The 19,147-nt window shown below is 35.1% G+C and overlaps 2 protein-coding genes across 2 annotated transcripts; one reads left to right on the forward strand and one right to left on the reverse strand.

Annotated features, from left to right (window-relative positions):
• Positions 1-799: 799 nt before the first annotated feature.
• LOC132184089 (UDP-rhamnose/UDP-galactose transporter 6) lies at positions 800-5,810 on the reverse strand. The gene is made up of 6 exons (XM_059597579.2): positions 5,561-5,810; positions 4,804-5,058; positions 2,629-2,813; positions 2,339-2,539; positions 1,869-2,030; positions 800-1,371 (listed from the first exon to the last, which is right to left on the reverse strand). Exons 2-6 carry the CDS (start codon positions 4,937-4,939, stop codon positions 1,042-1,044), a joined length of 1,014 nt encoding a protein of 337 aa, XP_059453562.1. The 5' UTR covers positions 4,940-5,058; positions 5,561-5,810; the 3' UTR covers positions 800-1,041.
• A 4,058-nt stretch (positions 5,811-9,868) lies between these two features.
• LOC132184579 (nuclear receptor family 2 group C protein) lies at positions 9,869-15,894 on the forward strand. The gene is made up of 3 exons (XM_059598266.2): positions 9,869-10,175; positions 14,072-14,152; positions 15,247-15,894. The coding sequence occupies exons 1-3, from the start codon at positions 10,017-10,019 to the stop codon at positions 15,655-15,657; spliced, it is 651 nt and encodes a 216-aa protein (XP_059454249.2). The 5' UTR covers positions 9,869-10,016; the 3' UTR covers positions 15,658-15,894.
• Positions 15,895-19,147: the final 3,253 nt, after the last annotated feature.

A 19,147-nucleotide genomic window follows, 5' to 3' on the forward strand; every position in this document is an offset into this window, starting at 1 on the left:
AATCAGGGTGCGTCCTTACTTTTCGATAAAGAGTGGCTTTAAACAAATATTTTTCACACTTGAGTGGAGCATAATGGCAAGGCATTGAACCTCATCATCGATAATGTAAGCGAAATGAATGTGATATCGCAAGACGTAGTTCATAAATTAAAATTTCCTCTAAAAATCAAGATGTTTCATTTCATTTTCCTTGGGTAAACATTACCATGAGTCGGCATGGTGCGATGTGATGTAATTCCTATGAAGATTTGTCACGTTTTGTTGGGAAGGCCTTGGTTGTATGATCGTAGGGTGAAATACTTGCATCCTTATGAATGTCGTGTACTTGCATCGCTTTTTTCACCGTGTAAAGGGGCCTTGGTTTCGGTGGGTTTCTGTCTTTGCTCGGTCTGGTGGTTTCTTTTCTCTGGTTTCACTAGAACTGTTGTGGATTTCTTTGCTTTGATTTTGCTAGATTTGTCGCGGGTTTCTAGCCGGGGCTCTCACAATGGCTGCATGTTATGAAGAAAAAGATGACCCATCTTGATCAAGTAATTCTATTCGTCACCTTATGCTATCACTCTAATTTTATGTGGTGTGGTCTATATAACATTTAGTGTATTTAGATTAATGTTTTAGTTTTGAAAACTACGCCGCATGAGACTTGAGAGTGATAAGGAGTGACAAATAGAATTACTCATCTTGATCAAAACACATGTTAAAAGGAGAGGTACAACGGACCAACAGTGGTTAAAAGGTCACATGCATGGTATGTGATGTACTCATGTTATAATTTAACAGAAAATCCTATTGTGCGATATTGGGTTTTAAAAAAAATTGATTACTATAAAATATAATCATGAAAAAAAAAAAAATTGTAGGTAACCTAAACCTATCCAGAAATATCCATTCCCCTGAAGGGGGAAAATTCAAAACAAGAAATAAAACTAGGAATTACAAAAAAGTTGGAAAATAATTAAAACCGATGGGTGGTTTTCTAATCTCAATTGATCAAATACCTTCCTGGAATCCTTTGTATGCTCAATTTTTCCTAAGGAACACTTACACTTTCCCGTCAAGCTCACCGGATTCTGATAAGCCGCTGTGTTTTTGTTGCCGGGCGGTTGGGAGTGAGTGGCTCCGACGCTCCTTTCCACCGGGCTTAGACGATGCGTTGCCGTACCAAATCATTCCAACTACAGCTATGACCATTCCCAAAACCACATGCAGATTGAGACCTTCCTTCCCAAAGAAAAAGAACCCCAAAATCAAAACAAGGATTGTCTTCATATGACCAAGTACTTGGAAAGAGACAGCTGTAAATCTGCCGATGCATATAAACTGGCTGAGGTTCGTCCCCACGGCGATGGTGCACGAAAGAATTATAAATATCTGTTAAGACCAAGTTATAGGTGGAACTGTGAGTTATCATCCTATTAAAATCAGAATACGTAAGAAGCAAAGTACAGTCACCCCTTTATGCATGTAAATAAAAGGGGTGTACATATAGAAACAGCTGCAAAAAATTACAGAAAAGGATCACTTAAAATAAAAATAACTACACAGTAAAACATATATTAAAAGCAATTTTGTGGGTCATTCTGGCATGAAATAATCGATCCAGAGATTGCTGCGAAAACAATGTTTGAAGTTCCATTTGCAGTCAAGAAACTTTTTAAAACAATTTGAGGAAATTATTAAATACTTTTTAATTGCATAAAAACAACTGACGGCATATGCCCACACTAATGTTTTGCCCATAATAGGATAATTTAAAACTGTTAGTGCAATTTTCATATACACATTATAAAGATAAAATTACAATAACTTTGTATAAAACTTTGTATAAGAATCACAGACGACAAAGAAAAAATTGCTGTTGTACTTACCAAAGACGTTGTATTATAGTCGTAAGCGTAGACTCTTTTGTTTGTCAACCAATAATCTAGAAAGGGGCCTACTAACAGCAACGAAGAAGCTTGCGCTGGAGCAGTATGTCCCAACAGGTTGAATGAGCTAAGTTGATACTTTCTTTGAAGAAAATGAACATACTGCATACATAGATTTTTTGACAAAGCAATAAGATAAGCCTTTCTAAACAATATAGACAGAATTTAGCAGGAGGAGGAGGGGGGAGAGAATTTTAGACAACTCTGTTTATGAGTTTAACAAACGAAAGTTACTACATAATAACAATTTAGAATGTTGAAAACATTCTTCAAATTACGATATCACGCAGATGCAGGTAAATGCATACATGCACCAATGAACACAATGTCTGTATCCTATTATATGTAACTATATACATGCAGAAATACAGATAATTGCAAGTGTATGTGTAGAGGAATGGTCATCTTACATATTGTTGCAGAGAAGTGCTCCATACTGCAATAAAGGCTGCAATGAAGCCTTTGGCATTAACACTCACATCGGTCACAGTGCAAACACCAACACCCAATAGAACAACTACTATGCTTAGCTTTGTGTCTCTAGAGTATCGAATTTTGTCCAACACAACTTCCAAAAGGCAGGAAACGGGAATCATGCTCAACTTAGCAATCTGCATATAAGGTAGAGAATACGTAACATTCAAAATCATTGGAATATATCACCCGAATGAAAACCTAAACCAAAATCATACACAATTACCTGATAGAATCCAACAGAGTTCCACATTAGACTAACATTCATTCCAACAATAGAGAAGTTAGCAAAGATAACAAATTTTAGAAGCTCTGGGAATGGTAGATGAGAGGGTTGGACATATCCCAGCCACCTTAGAACAAGCGTCATCAGAGTTGTCATTGCAAAATGCAAACCAGTTAATGTTGTAGCTGCAAAAGATAGCAAGTACTTAGAACTGTGAACAGACGAACGGATGACCAGCATCCTTATAGCTATGAAATTTTCTCAAAATTGTTACCAATGACAACAAAATCACTGTTTTATTAACTCAAAAGTCATTAAAGAAAATATCATCACCATCAACAACCAACCACCACCGCCATCCAAGCCTTATCCAAACTATTTACGGGTCAACTACACTCCTATAGATCCACTGTCTAATGGCTTATTTCTCTATACTTCTCTATACGTCAAACCCATATGCTCTTACTTCCTGCCTCAACTGTTAGCAACCCAAATCTTAAACAAAATCTGGTCTTCACTAGAGTTCTTATAATCACTCTACCTAATATTCCTTAGACCATCAATTAAGTGATTATTAGAAGATTGTTCTCACACACAAGTCCCCTTCAATCCCTTCAACTTCTACCACTCAATCAAATTCTTTGCAAAACCAAACCTACTACGTGTACTAAATCATTAACTTTTTGTTTTTTGTTTGGTAAGTCACACATACACCAAGTGGGTCTTGACCTTACCCTCCACGCCATTCTCAAGAGGGGAGGAAGTATCATTTGAGCCAAAACTCATTGGCCCATCATGCTCCTTACCCATGACTGATCATATTGTTTCCTCATTAGTTTGATTTGAGTAAATTGTTCACATAGCACTCAGAAACCATATATCCATTTCAAGCATTTCCAACATGCTCTGACTAATTTTTAGATATTAGGACAAAAGCATTTCTATACAAAACATCTAATCATCAATCCCTCATCCAAGCCTATATCCTTAAGCCTTTGTCACTTACAACTAACATGAAATAAGACTAATCTTTCAGTGAGCTGATGCCAATAATTTGTCATGATGAGAGGGGAAAAAAAGGTTGAAGAAAAGCATGGAAATACTGTACCACAAATTACTTAAAATTAAAACTAATTAACAAACTAGTCATTCCAGACTGCAAGGAAATGCAGAATCCAGACACACAACAAAAGATATCCATAGCTTGAAAAAGAAAAAAAAAACAAAAACAAAAAAAAAAACAAATTAATTCCAATATCTGACTTGGAGCTTCCACTGACATAGGACTTATATATTAAAAAACAAAATTAAAAGAGGGAATCTAATTCAGCAAGGCAGGGGGGAGGCTGAAGAAATAAGCTAATGAAGTTTCGTCTAAAGATTGATGTCCACGTCAATAGGTAATGAAACTAGAGAAATTCAGTTAAAATATAAGCAGTGAATGTGATACCCAATAAAATTAAAACTGTCTCAAAAAAAATCTCCACAAGCAGACCTCTGGCTATTTAGGTTCTCTCTGGTAAATATAACAATAAAGAGCAACAACTTTTGGACACAAGGACAATAAATAAAATGAGGAAAGGGGGATTATTTGAAGGTCCCAGCAAGCAGGGTCCTCACGGTATAAGATGGAGTCAGTCCAGACATTAGAAACTTAAGGGAGAGCAAAACCAATAAAGACAACTTAGAAAAAAATAGGTAAAGGGACTCATACCAAAAAATCTGAAAGTAATACAAAAATAACGACGATCACTGACCAAAATTATTATAGGAAACTGTTGGTAATAGGAACAGCGAAAAAGACAGCAGGAAGAACATGATGAAAAGGGAAAAATCGTAACCTAATCCAACAGAAGTACACGATATCCATCATCTGAAAGTTAGTTGAAAGCATGTTATAAGATTCCCAAACTCCAATGCATCTACTTGCAGCAAACTATTTAAAGGATAAATAGAACAACCTTACCTACCAAAAATTAAATTAAATTTAAAAAAAAAAAAAAAAAAACTAGCAAGAGAGAATTAAAACGTTAAAGTGCACAAAGGCATTGCTTAAAAAAATTAGCAGATAACCATGCAACCATATTCAAGCGTGCTGATGAATGTAACGGGAAAAGGTAAATTAAATCAAGAGAAAAAAACTACTTTAAAAAAAAAAAGAGGACAGAAATTTACCAAAACTGAAGCCATATGTAGCCATCAAAGCTTTATTGACAATGATAATCCCAACAGAAGTGACAACATTGAACATCCATGCGGCTGCATCAACTGCAGCCTTCTCATCAGCCTTGCTAGAAGGAGCCATTACCATGTACTTCTTACAATTGACCACTGCAAAGTCCTTATCCCTCAGCTAGTCAGCTTCCATAATGAAATCCATCCACATCCATATCAAGTCCAAGAGTTCCACTCACTTAGAAACAAAGTACTCTACAAAGATAAAATTGGAAAAATCCGGAATATTATCAGCATCACTACCGTATGAACATATTGAAAATCATTATCTGGTCATCCAAAAGCTTGAAAAATTAACTCTGCTTTGTTTAATCATAGACTGTTGGCTTCAGCGCAAACACGTCCAATTTTTAAATCAGTCTACAAAACAAAACTTCATTTCCTAAAGCTCATTTCAGAAGGATCACAGAGCAATAGAACTTATAGCACTACACAGATCCATAACAAAAACTTCTCATCAATCAGAATCAGATCCTAAAGGATTCAGATCAATCGCGCAAAATCCACACTTAATCTTAGCGAAAGCAAACAATTCGGAAAATCAGATCCAGATTTAGACACAAACTCACGTTTGGATCCAAAAATCTTCACTATTGGAGCCAATTCAGCTACCACAAAACAGATCTACGATAAAAGAAAAGAGTACAAATATAACGCAGCACATAATGAACCGCAATTGTCTGGTTTCGAAACGTACCGGCGAAACGAGAGCGAGCGAGGTGGCGCCGTGAGTGAGAGCTTTCAGAGGCGAAAGTGAATGTGGTGTCACGCTGATTGTGGTGCAGTCAGTTACAGGAGAGTTGGGAGTCTGGAAGTTCTTTTGCTCTTCGTCTTGGGCTTCCTTTTTCTTTTCTTTTTTTTTGGCTCTTCTGGAATTTCGTTGCTGTTTTTTCTAGTTTCACAGCGATTCTGTTAGGCAATGAAGAGCTCGTGCTCTTGGAGATGTACTGCCGCCAGCCAATCAAAGGTTAGATTACTTGTACTAGATTTATATATGGTTAAATACGTCATCTATCAACAATTATTTGTACATCTACCACGTCACAATTGTCAATTAACTATCTTTAACTGCTATTTCTTGGGAAAAAAAAAACATAACTTCCGTTAGGCCACATCCTTAAATACTCTCGATCACCTGCATGAATATATGCGTTTTAAATAACGTAAAATGGCATAAATATCCTCAAATAAAAAAACAAAATACCAAATTTAAAACTAAAAGAAAACTTCAAAACTTAAAATAGAAAAAAAGCAAAAGAGTGGTAGTATCGAACTACCCTAGTTGGATTGGTGGACATGACATCCCATGTAATTGAGTCGCCTTAGGGTCGATCGACTACCTCCAAAATCACAGTTGCGGGTTGATGATCCATTTCAGGGTTAGATTGGCTACTCTAGTAATACTTGGGTGATCAAGTCATCCCTTGAATTGATTCGGTCACCACCTAGGACCGAAGTGTTGGAGTGGCATTTTTATCAGATTTTTAATTTTTAGCTTTTTTTCTTCTTCTATTATTTGTTTTATTTTTAATTTGTTAACCTTAAAGGTATGTAAGTAAATTTAGTTTCTAAACTCAAGATATTTTTGTCATTTTTCACATCTATAAAATACACATGTATGGCATATGATCAATATTTCGTCACTTTTAACGATCTTGATTAATAGAGGGTTTTTTTTTTTTTTTTTTTTTTTTTCAAGATTAGTGTTTGAAGGAGGATGAGTGTCACAAGTGGTAGTTCGTGGGGTAGTGTGTAAATGAGTAATAGTTGAGGAGGGTTAAAGGTAATTAACCCCAAAAAAAATGCACATTTCCTAGCAAATAGAGCATGATATAACCAAGGCAAATTTGTTAAATTGGTCCTTGTACTTGTAGTATAGGTTGGTGCTAGTTGGCCGACAACCCCTATGAGTGTGGGTAATTTGACAACTCCATAATCGGCTAGAATGGTGGCACTCGGCACCGGCCCAAACCAATTATTATTATTTTTTAAAAAACAAAAGGTAAATTTACAACTTTATAATGATTTTGTTAGAAAAAATTGTTGAAATTTGTACAAAATGAGTTATTTGTTACACACGCATACCTCATAAAATTATTTATCACTTTTGAAACCCCGTGAAATTATTTGCGACAACTTCAAACCACATAAACTAATTTAACAATTTTTCCTATAATTAATCGTGTGTGTTTAGAAGTGATGATTAGGATAGAAAGGGACGAACATCAATGGAAACAATATACCGTGATAGATACTTTCTTTTGTTTCGTAGTTTTTAAGTAGACAAATAAATGATAAAGGCACAACTTTGGCACAACTTTTTCCTATTGTGATTTTTTTTTTTAAAAAAAAAAATCTTAAGCAATAACATCCTATGTGGTCCTTTTTTTATTTAGTATTTTTTTTTATAAAAAAAATGACCATTTTATGAAGAAAAATACCATTTTTAATATAAAAAAAATACCAAATAAAAAAGGACCACATAGAATGTTATTGCTTCCAAAAAAATTTATTTTTTATTTTGTTTTAAAAATAAAAATGAGAGACAAATTAGGCCAAAATTATGCCAAAAAATTGTGCCTTTATCATGCCTTTTTAAGTACCCATTAGGAAAGTTGTATACTTTTCTTAAAAGGGTTATGAAGGAAATTTTTTTGAGAATAAGTTGTATACGTTTCTCACAAGGTAACTTCTTATTTAAATAATGTGCCATAGACTCATAGCGAAAAAACTCAAAACATAGGCCTTGTTTGGGAATAAGTTTTAAAATCTTATTTTTGGTTTTAAAACCAACAAAAAAAAAAAAAAAAAAGCTTTTTATTTAACAAAATTTTGTTTGACTCGTAGTTTTCAAAACAAGTTGTTAAAATATCAGAAACTCCAAAGTAATGTTATTAAAACTAATTTAATAATTAAATATAATGATTTTTTTTCTCGTAAATTCATACTAATAATTTGTTAATTAATTATTATTAAAAATTTATCATTTGAGTTAATTAGATAAATTTACTTGAATCTTAACATATATATGTTTTTATAGTATGTATAAACCAAACTCGTTTATACTCGACTTGAGAGTTTGGTTCTTTTATTAAATAAACTAAGCTTAATCATAAATCGATGCTTGTTTATTAAAGGAGTAGAACTCGTATAACTTTAATAATCGAATTAGCCGAAGAAGCCATTAAAAATGCCCAAATAAAGCACTCCTATCCTTGCTTACAAAGTGTCCGAAGTACTCCCTAAGCTAACAAAATGGTAAAGTTACCCTTGATGAGACATGAAAAATGTCTTAAGTACCCATGATGTCTCAATGCTATCTTATGTTTCTTCTTTGTCGCTTGGTCTGTGTCTCGTTTCAATCTTAGTAATAGTTGGCAGCATTTTTCTCGAGCTAGATCCCTATGTTTTTCAAGACTGGATTACCTCATTATGAAAGGACTAGAAACTAACCCTTTTCAGAAGTGCACAACAATGCAGCAAATTCAAACAAGGATTATGCAGCAATTAAAGAAAAAATAACAATCTGCACAAATAACCAATACAAAAATTTTGTTGACAAGTAGAAATCTTTTGAACACATCAAAGGTAAAACCTCAACGGAATAGTCAAACTTAGGAAATTACATATAAAGTAGATACATAATAAAACTTATAACCTTTGTAAAACTAAGACAATCCGTACCCAGTCAAGCTCATAATAAGCTCCAACTTCTTATTGACCAATTGTCTACACATAATCTGCTTACCTACCAACCAGCTGTAGGCTTCAAATGGTTGAAGGATGGGGTTTGATTTTCACAAAACAACCTTTCTTGGCACGATAATGGTAAAGCAAAGTACCCTCTAAGGGGGTTTAAGATGGTTTCTTGACCTTAGAGGAGCATCCTTAAGTACTTATATAGGATATATAGAACATTCAAAAATTTCTCCAACCCAAGTGCAGCATAAGGATGGTATGAAGCGCATGCACACAACTTACACATGAAGATTGAAGATGGCAGCCCAATTACCGATTTGCGTAATCAGGCGCGTCCATGGCTTCGAACAAACATTTTTCACACTCGAGTGGAGCATAATGGCAAGGTGTTGAACCTCATCATCGATAATGAAAGCGAAATGAATGTATGTCACAAGAGGTAGTTCATAAATTAAAATTTCCTCTAGAAATCTAGATGTTTAATTTCATTTTCCTTGGGTAAACATTGCTATGAGTCGGTATGGTGCGATGTAATTCCTATGAAGATTTGTCACGTGTTGTTGGGAAGGCCTTGGTTGTTTGATTGTAGGGTGAATTGCATCCTTATGAACATCGTGTACTTGCATCGCTTTTTTCATCATGTGAAGAAGCCATGGTTTTGATGGGTTCCTGTCTTTGTTCGGTCCGGTTGTGGATTTCTTTGCTTTGAGTTTGCTAGATATGTCGTGGGTTTCTAGGAGGGACTCTAACAATGGGTCCATGTATTAGAAAGAAAAAGATGACCCATCTTGATCGAGTAATTTTATTTGCTATCCCTTGCTATATTACTCTAATTTCATGTGACGTGATCTCTATAACATTTGGTCTATAGAAACTAATTTTTTTAGTTGTGAAAATTACGCCACACGGGACTTGAGAGTTATAAGGAGTGACAAATAAAATTACTTGCCTCAATCAATACACATGAGTTTATTGGAATATAACAAAAAAATTGAATCCAACAAAAGCGTTGAAAGGAGGGGTATAACGAACCAAAAATGATAAAAAGGTCACATCTATGGTTATATATCATACTTATGTTATAATTTAACAGAAAATCCTAACGATGAACAAATAATTTCGGAGGGATATTAATGTCCCTCCGAAATTATATATATATATATATATATACAGTTTTGGGGTTAATATAGTTTATCGAAGAAAGAAAAAATGATGTCGCTATACAATTTCGTAATGAAGCAATTATCACGTGGGTGGTATTGCCACGATAGGTAGCATGTGTCCCCTCCTTCCTTCTGCGACTGTGTGCTCTATAGAAAGTACAAAAGCCACCCCTCTTCTCCATTCGCCTTCTCTCTTATAATTCCAAAAGCCTCCAATATCGCAACGTGAAAGGAAGAAGAAAAAGGCGTCTTCTTCGATCGCCGAATCGAATCGCAATAACAAACAGAGCGATGGCGAAGAAGAGGAAGTCCGTGGCGACGAGCCTGGACGAGGTGGATCGGACCATGTACGCGTCGTTTTGCAGCGCGGCCAACTCGCTCTCGCAGCTCTATACCCAGGCCATGAACCACCAGAAGTTCTCCTTCCAAGCCGGCGAACGCCACGGCCTTGTACGTATCACTCTCCTCTCTTTGATATTCACATATTATTTTGATTCTGATGATATTCGATGTCTGTTGGCTCGGCGATTATCGTTTTTATATGCTTGCTTGGTCATAAAAGTTTATCGATTACTGTTCTTAGTTTTGGCTTTAGATTATCTCGTTTATGGTTTGATTGTTAATTAGATTGCATTTACATTTAATCAATTGAAATATTGTGTCTTTTTTATCCTAATTTTTTGTTTCCGAAGCTTTGGTTATAGTTTGGTGAATTGTACTTCGGGTGAGACAATGGTGGAGTGAGTCTTGGAATAAGAAAAGCTCCAATTTTGTAAAAACTATTGGTTTTTTTTACCAGGCTAGGGGATACTTGGGATCTTCGAATAGTAATTAGGCAACTAAGGCAAGAATCAACACCACTTTATCAAAATCTGGACAAGCATATAGTGTTAATCTCAAGAGTGTGAACAACAGACCAAGCGTGTTTCTGTATGGGAGTATGGGAGTATGTGGACTTTCTTATTATAGAGAAGCATTTATTTGAACTGGGTTACTGGAATATGCTTAATTATATGGAAAATACTAAAAAGGGATCTAAATACAAAATGTAAAAGTTGGGAACGAGTTCTGATGTAAGTACCTTTAAGTTAAGGCTTACTTTTCAAGTTTTTCAAAGGTTTAGCTAGCCATGTGGCATTGTGGGCCTGTGGCTACAATCATTAGAGTTATCAGCAATTTAAGGGAGAAAGGTTGCAATGTATGCATGTGACTAAGAACTTCAGTAAGAATTGAACTTTAGACCTATCATGTCTCCATCTACATTAATGTTTATGAAAGAACTAAATCAAGTTTAAACAAGTACAATTGAAGGGAGAATCTTTTTCTATATGAATGAATCTGATCTTAACATGAATAATTAATGCCACTGTACACATACTGTGAAGATTCATCTAGTATAGTGTGCAGTAAGCTTAATCAAAGTGTGATACATGAGAAACATTAAGATACATCATAGGTTTGCGAATGGTCCGCTATGGGCTAAATACTTGCAAAAAACCCAAAGAGTATTGGATGATATCAACTATCAGGAGTGTTATTCATAGTATCTAAGATTGTAATGGCCCATTGTTACTTGTGTAGAAAATTTGTACTCGTGTATGATTGTTAAATGACTTGGCTGGTTGCTTCAATAAATGATAAAAGAGCAAGAAGGTGTATTGGCAGTTGAAGAAACAAAGAATCGGGCCTAGAATCAAATTAAAAGAAAAGGCACAATTTGCCAAAAGTAAATATGGAGGATGTTGATTGATGGTGGAAGTTGATTTAAGATTTTATGTGAGGGATCTATTAGTTAAGGGCATTACATCTTCCCCTTTTATTGCAAAAAAAATATTGAATACGCTTTAGCCATGGCTTGAAAAGCTTTGGATCAAACATGACATTATATTTTTACTTGGCACCAGATTACAAGGCAAGATTGAGTCTTTTTAAAATTATTGTGGGCAAATACAAATTGTGGGTTCAGTTCTTGTGTGTATAAGCACATATTTTGTTTTAACAAGAGGCCTTTCCTGGTTAGAAGTTGTTAGTTTTATTATGCATATTTTAAATACACGGAATAGATATCAGTTTCCACTAGTTTGTCCTATTGCTTAAGACTACTTTAGGTTTAGTACAAGTTAAGTTGCTAGGATACTTCTGCAAGGGAACTTACTCATATTGGATATGTAACACCTCAATCTCACGTTGGGAAGATGATTACCCACATAGAGTGGGTGGATTATAAAGAAACTCATGTGTACTAAGTCCCACATTAGTTCATTACTAGGTAAGACTAGGCTTTATAAGCGATTATAGGGAGTTCCAATTGTAACTTGACTAGTCATTTTGGAGTGATAATACAGATGTGACTAGCGCTTTTCATGTGTCACTACAAATGATGTTAGAGTAACCTAGTAATGCTATGTGGTACTCACTGTATGATGTGACCCCAACGAGGAACATCAAGAATTTTGGGGGGGGGGGGGGGGGTTGGAATTGTAACACCCCAATTCCCACATTGGGAAAATGAATAACCAACATAGAGTGGGTAGATTATAAAGGTACTTATGGGTGCTAAGTCCCATATTGGTTCTTTACTAAATAAGATTGTGCTTTATAAGTGATTTTATGAAAGATCCAAATTGACTAGTCCTTTTGGAGTGATGGCGAATAGGTGTCTAGCGGTTTCACATGATCGTTACAAATGGTATCAAAGCCACCTAGTAATTCCATGTGGTATTGGAGCACTGTCTGACGAGAACGTTAGGGATTTAAGATGAGGGAATTGTAACACCCCAGTTTCACATTAGGAAGATGATTAGCCTACATAAAAGTGGGTGAACTATAAAGGAGCTCATGCGTGTAATGTCCCACATTAGCTATTTTCTAGGTGAGACTGGGCTTTATAAGTGACTAGTTATTTGGGAGTGATAGCGCAGATGTGTCTAACATTTTTTGGGGTTGCTACATGATATGTATCAGTTATTCAATGCCCCTTTTACACATCTCTAGTTTTTTTTTTTTTCTTTTAAAAAAATAAAAAAATAAAAAAATTGGAAACATATATGTTACCTCTTAGATACTCCTAAACACATTTGAATGTGTGTCAAACATTAGAACTTGACTTTGTTTTATTTGGAAATTTGACCCTTTTGATCTGAGTTTCTCAGTACTGGTGCCTTCTTTCTTGTCCAAAGCAGGGATGCTTGAGTATTATTATATGATAAGGTACAATTTGGAGTTTATAAAAATGTAATGAATGTATGGTGTTTTTCACAGACATAGTATTCGCCATGTCTATATAATATCCATATTCCGCATATCCCGGACTTGTATCTGTGCTTTCCAGGGATTAAGCAGTAGGATGATTAATGGGATATTAAGCATGTTGTTGGAGGAAGAGAAATTCTGAAACTGAAATGGAACTTTTACTTGTCAAAGAAAAGATTAAAAACACTTTGAAATTGAAATCCACCCACCCCTCTCCGTTTGTTGCTGCATTTCTTGAACCAAGCTTAGAAGGTGCAATGCCTGTAAACCTTTCAGTAAACTGCTTCTTCACTTCTCTTTTACTTAGTAATGAAGTGTTCAGAAGTTGTTTTGTCTATGATCGTCTAGTCCACTGCTCAATAGAAAGTATATACCATTTTCTTTCCCATTTTTAGGACTGATCTACTTGATGGTCATCTTCTTGTCAGAAAATGTATATGGGTCTTAGTAGTCGAGCCTCTGCCTTTCAATTTTTTTTTTAAAAATTGTGTTTGTGGAGTGGCTTAGATGTCACAAGTGGGCAGTTAATATTATTTTCTTAAGCAAACTATATATAAGGTAGCTGAAGTTGGTTTACTCTCGATGTTATTGTCAAGTAGTCACTGGCATCTTCTCTCACAGCAAACCAATATATTACGTTCTTAAACTTTTTGTTATTATACTCTTGATGGTCTGAGGCCAAACTGTTCACTTTATGCCTGGTTAAAGGTTCTGGTGCCTGCTTTTAATTTTACCTTTCATTTCTTTCCTTGTTCAACCCTTCTACCTTGAAACTTTTCTGAGCTCTACGTTTTCCCATCTGCCATGTTTTGCTTTTGGAAATAATTCTTTTGACTATTTTTTCTAGTAAGGTGAATGCTACTTTTTCACATCTCAGCTCCTTGCATAAGCCATGAGGTCTATGTTTTATGTTTCTTTTGGTGCTTGATCATCTTTGTTTGAAATTACTCGCACCAGCATAGGCAACAGGCAGTAAACTTTTAGCATTACATATCTTGTTTCAGTTAAGCCTTTGCCTTAAATCTATATCTTCTAATAGTGTGTATTAATGGCCTTGACATTTCATTGATGTAGCCTGGTATTTCTTTTTTCAGGAAAAACTCTACCATTGGATCCGGAGGCAACAAGAGGAAGGATCTAGAGTTGCAACAGTTGATATTCTCAATTACATTCAGGTACTGTTAACTATTCACCGTGCCTGATCTAATTATGATCTTGTTTCGTGTTTGTAAGCAGACTTTTATAACATAGTAACCATGTATGCGCTCTATAGCTAAGTGGTATGAGGAATATCGGAGCCTCTCTCTCTCCCCAAAAACAAACTCCTCCCTTCTGCGCCCCCATCTGCACCCCCCCATCAGCAAAGCAGATGGGAGGAAGGAGAAGCCCTCCTCCCTCTCTTCCTCTCTTACTCTTCTACCTTCTCTTCTCTCCTCTCTTTTCCTCTTTCTCTTCTTTTTTTTTCTCTCTTCTTTTGTGGGAAGATAGAAGCTAGATCTATCTCCGCCTGATTACCTCTGCCACTCATGCGCCCCTCCACTGGCCTCCTCACCCTAGATTCCTCATGAGCTGCCTCCAGCCAGCCCCTCCACCAGCGCGTGTGGCCCACACACCGCCCCCTCTTCACTAGAGTGCCGCCCTTTCCAATGATGTCCAATTCCAAATCTTCCCTCCAAGAGCCTATCCACACCTCCTCCCTCAATAAAGCGGGAATGACTCTTTTGTCTGGAGCTGTCGTAGAGCATGTTCTTATGTCCAAAGATGTGGGAAATGTGATCTTTATCGACCGCTTCATTGTAGTCATTGTCAGTGTACTTTTCTTTTTTCTTTTTTCTTTCAGTGGTCCATTCATTGGACTGCGCCACATAACCACCATTATGGTATCCCTCTCCTTGGCTTATTAGTCAATGAACTATGGTACCTGATATATTTGGCTCAATTTTCTGTTTTATTTATAGTTTTAGTTTCATGCACTGATGGCTGTTTTTGGGGTGTTTGTTGGGGTCCCCCCACCTTTTCCTTTAGTAATTTTATTTTGTTTTAATGTGGGCTCTGAATTTACATTGAAAAATGTGTACGTTAAGTGATACAGTAAAACCTAGACACTCAAAATATACGACATAGTCTAATTTCTTTTTATTTTTTATTTTTTTTATTAATATATAAAATCGATTTTGTTCTCTTGCATTGAGAATTCCAACATTTATATTAGCTGTTTGCATTGTTTTAGCTATATCTGAAAATGGGAAGTTTTCTGATTTCTGAGCAGAATGAGTTGGACTACTGTGCGGAGGAGCCATCAATGTCCCCTAGAGCTCCAGTGCAACATCAGCAGTCTCAACCTGCAATGCATGTCACGAACTCAGGTTTCCCAGTTTCATCAGGCTCATCTGGCCTAACAGCTGCTGGGCAGGGAATTCGTTCGGAGCACTGTGATCAACAACCTAAGAATTCAGTCTTCTCAAATGCTTTATCAAGCCCTCTTCGCCAGAGCCTTCAGCAGTATCACATTACTCGGGGTGGTTACTGTCCAAATGGTGGTCTGCCCTTAGGAAATGGGGTGAGAAACAATGAACCCACCTTTCTCAATAACCAGAGCAGGGATTCTAGTGCTCTCAGTTCCAATGATTCTGCCATGGACATGCATGCAGATAGTCCTGCTCATGAATCCAGTTACTGAAATTGCCAATATCACTACTCTCTTCCCATGCCATTGGTCAAAAGATTTGGAAGAATTATGGTGATTACAAACCTCTTTTCTTCGTTTCATTAAGGAATGAAAGTAAAAGATGGAACTGATAACAGAACCTCTTATTTTACTTCCTCTTGAGTTTGGGTCTTTTATATCTTCTGTAAAGTGTTTGTTGTTATTGAATATATCTAAAATATTTAAATCTGCACCTATGGTTTTGCCGTCGCCTTTGTTTCCTCGCCTTTTCTGTGTTGGAATTGTTATTTTTGTTCAAGGATCTTTGTAAATTTTAACTCTGTCGACATTGACATCATTTATTCCGTTATGCACAAACTTTGAATCATGACCGTAAAATAAATGGGCCACTCAAACCCATCAAATAGAATTCTTAAGAAGTTCAGAAATTTTAGACCGCATCTGTGTAACTCTTAAAAACCTCCCACAATGAAAAGACAAAAATACTTCTATTTGGATATTCTCCCGTTAAAACGAACTTGAGAGAATACAATTATGTTCCGTTCAAGGTCGACTTGATAAATTTAAGAGAACAAAAAAAAAAAAGTCCATAAACTGAACCGCGGTATTGGTGATGAAGAAGTGGCACGTTGATTAATTTGATAAATCAGACAAGGATGATTGGGTCCTACCATTTTTTAGCCCATATGCACCAATCACTCTTTCCTTAGCTTGACATGAAATGAATGTGCAGCTTACCTACCAGAGATGCTCTCACAATCAGTTCCTACGATGGAAGAATCCCATGCAATTTTTTTGGCCTTTTTAGGATTTTTCACCCCTTCAAAAGCTAAAAACTCTTTTTAAAATTGGTTTACCAAACAAATTTTCCGATGCAGCTTACCAGTAACACATTCAAAACAAACTACAAAATTACTCTAAAAAAAAAAAAAAAAAACACACACAAAACACTTATTCTTTTAAAAAAAAAAAATTGTTTTGTGGTGATGTTGTCTGGCAGCCACTCTTGACCACTCTCGGCCTGGTGACCACCGCTACTTGCTAGGGCTTTGAATCAACACCACGGCGATTGTGCAACACTTTTTAAATATTTCTTCATTTCTTATAAAAATTATTTCTCAATTTTTGATTTTTACAAAACACTTCAAAAATTTTTCCAAACCAATTTTCAACCTTTTTAAAATGTGTCATCCACCAAATCAATTTTCAACTTTTACCTTTTTGAAAGCTCTTTTCAAAATCCAAAATACAAAACACATTTTCAAAATTTTATCAAACGAGTCCTTAACTTTTACTTTCTAGTTATCATTAACGCTCAGGATAAGTTACAAATTCTGGACAAGTTTTATAAATTTGATCCTGGATGATAAGATACATCGTTCTGATAGCGTTACAATTGAACTTTTTATTTTTCAATAAAATCTTGAGAAAAAAATTTCTCTACAATACTACAAGCCTGTTTGGGATTGCGTTTGAAAAATAGAGTTTTTAAGTCAAAAAGCGCTCTTGGACAAAAGCTTCATTTTTAAGCTTTTGTAAAAAATGCATTTCAACCATTTTTAGGCTTTTTGGACCATTAAAAGTGTTTTTAATTCTTTTGCTAAACGAGTATTTTTTTTTGTTCAAATGAACTTTTTGAGTGTTAAACACACTTTTAAGCCCCTTAAATGTAATCTCAAACATGCTCTACATCTGTTATCAAATATTAAACAACTTGTAAGAGTAAAAAGTTATTTTGACCCTATAACAAATTTAGGTAAAAAATTAGCTGCAACATTTTTGGTTTTTGTTTTGTTTTGTTTTTTTGTTTTTTTTTTTTTTTCTTCTTCTATAGATTTCCTGAAGGTAGGTTACTTGTCAACAATTTTTTTTTTTTTGTTTTTTTTGCTGACAAAATATGGTAGGGGTTAGTGTAGGGTACTGTCAACTTGAATGCCTTCTCTGTAGACTTTCATTTCAAATGAGCAACTGCTAGATAGGTAAAAGTCCCACTTGTCTTCCTTTTGCTGCCCCACACGGTAGGGCATTGATTTAATTTTAGGAACTGGATTGCATTAATTTGTTTTTTAATACCCAATATATATATATATATATATATATATATATATATATTAACAAATTTAAAGGTTAATTTTTTTTTTTTTTAGAGGGGCTATAGTCAACTTTCAAAAGTTTAAGAAGATAAAAATAAACAAACTTAATTATTTAATTAATACTTTAACACTTGCGCATGTAAAAAAAAATTTACGAAGATTTTAAAGGAGTAGTATTTTTTTTTTCACTACAGAAAAAAAAAAAAAAAAAAAAATCCTTCAGAATCTCATGTTTACCGTATGGCTATAATGATGGAACTAAATCAATTACATTTTCCATTATCATTTCTGCTACTTATTTTCTTAAGCACTGAGCCTCAATGAATATTAATTTAGCGGTAATGAATAGTTTAGATTGGCCCTCTTGTTTAGAGATCAAGTAATTAGCTTTTGGTTGGTGGGATTGGGAGTAGGGATGCCTTCAAGCTCAACTAACTTTGAATCAAGTTGCTAGTGGTCAAAGCAGCTTCTTAAAACATTAATCAAAAAACTTTTTATTTTTATTTTTATCTGTTAAAGTTTTTGAGACGAGTGGTATAATAATTAAGCACCCGTGAGTTGGCAGGATAAGGACCGTCTCCCTTTTAAATGAAATAGATAATATTTATTTTATGGTCAAGATTTAAAGTTGACGTATTTAACGGTGTATATGATTTCACATTATTTAGTTTTTTTTAAAAGACGTGCTAATATTGAGTATTGACTTCATATACACTGTTAGTTGTATAAACTTTAAATTATGATCATGAAATAGATACTACCAATTTCATTTGAAATGAAAAGGATTCTATTCTGAATTAGAAATGGGAGCGTGAAATCAAAACGGTCGTCCAAAAACAAATTCTAGTAGCCAACACTACTACGAATTGAGAAGAGATTGAATGTAGAAATGTGAACCTAATTAATGTGAAACAACCCGTCAAAAATCGTAGGGTATGTTTCTATATTTTCTAACAAGTAGTAATTTAATATAACATTCAAGTAGGGATATTGAGTTCAAATACTTACTCCCCGCAATTTACTCTTATACTTAAAACATTCCACATTTACATCAGAGCAAAATGGGCATGGAATGATTGAAAGCAACATGTGTATCACAATGCCATATCCTGGTGTTGGTGACATATAATGGTGTCTTCTTATTGTCCAATGTGATATCATCCCCCCTAACGTCACTGTGTGTATGTGTACGAGTATGTGATGGGTCATCATCCATCTGAGACATAAATGTCTGGCATTTTAATGGTTTGGGGTTTTCCTTTTTTCTTTCTTGTTTAGTGAACATCATGAACATTAGAATTCTGACGGGATCACAGTTTTAAAATGTATTGTTGTTATAAAGAGTGTAAGTATAAAGTATACATATAAATACATTTTCATCAGTATATTCGGACAATGCGGGACGCCAC

Source organism: Corylus avellana, chromosome 7 (genome assembly GCF_965113065.1).
Source record: "Corylus avellana chromosome 7, dhCorAvel1.hap1.2, whole genome shotgun sequence".
Lineage (NCBI taxonomy): Eukaryota > Viridiplantae > Streptophyta > Magnoliopsida > Fagales > Betulaceae > Corylus > Corylus avellana.

What these genes read in the sequence shown, in the direction of transcription:
- LOC132184089 (XM_059597579.2), bottom strand. Translation starts at nt 4,939, where the DNA reads ATGGTAATGGCTCCTTCTAGCAAGGCTGATGAGAAGGCTGCAGTTGAT. An exon ending in TACATATGGCTTCAGTTTTG is followed by an intron (nt 2,814 to 4,803) that starts GTAAATTTCTGT and finishes TATCTTTTGCAG; the next exon opens with CTACAACATTAACTGGTTTG. An exon ending in ACTCTGTTGGATTCTATCAG is followed by an intron (nt 2,540 to 2,628) that starts GTAATTGTGTAT and finishes CCTTATATGCAG; the next exon opens with ATTGCTAAGTTGAGCATGAT.
- LOC132184579 (XM_059598266.2), top strand. Translation starts at nt 10,017, where the DNA reads ATGGCGAAGAAGAGGAAGTCCGTGGCGACGAGCCTGGACGAGGTGGAT. An exon ending in CCGGCGAACGCCACGGCCTT is followed by an intron (nt 10,176 to 14,071) that starts GTACGTATCACT and finishes TTCTTTTTTCAG; the next exon opens with GAAAAACTCTACCATTGGAT. An exon ending in ATATTCTCAATTACATTCAG is followed by an intron (nt 14,153 to 15,246) that starts GTACTGTTAACT and finishes ATTTCTGAGCAG; the next exon opens with AATGAGTTGGACTACTGTGC.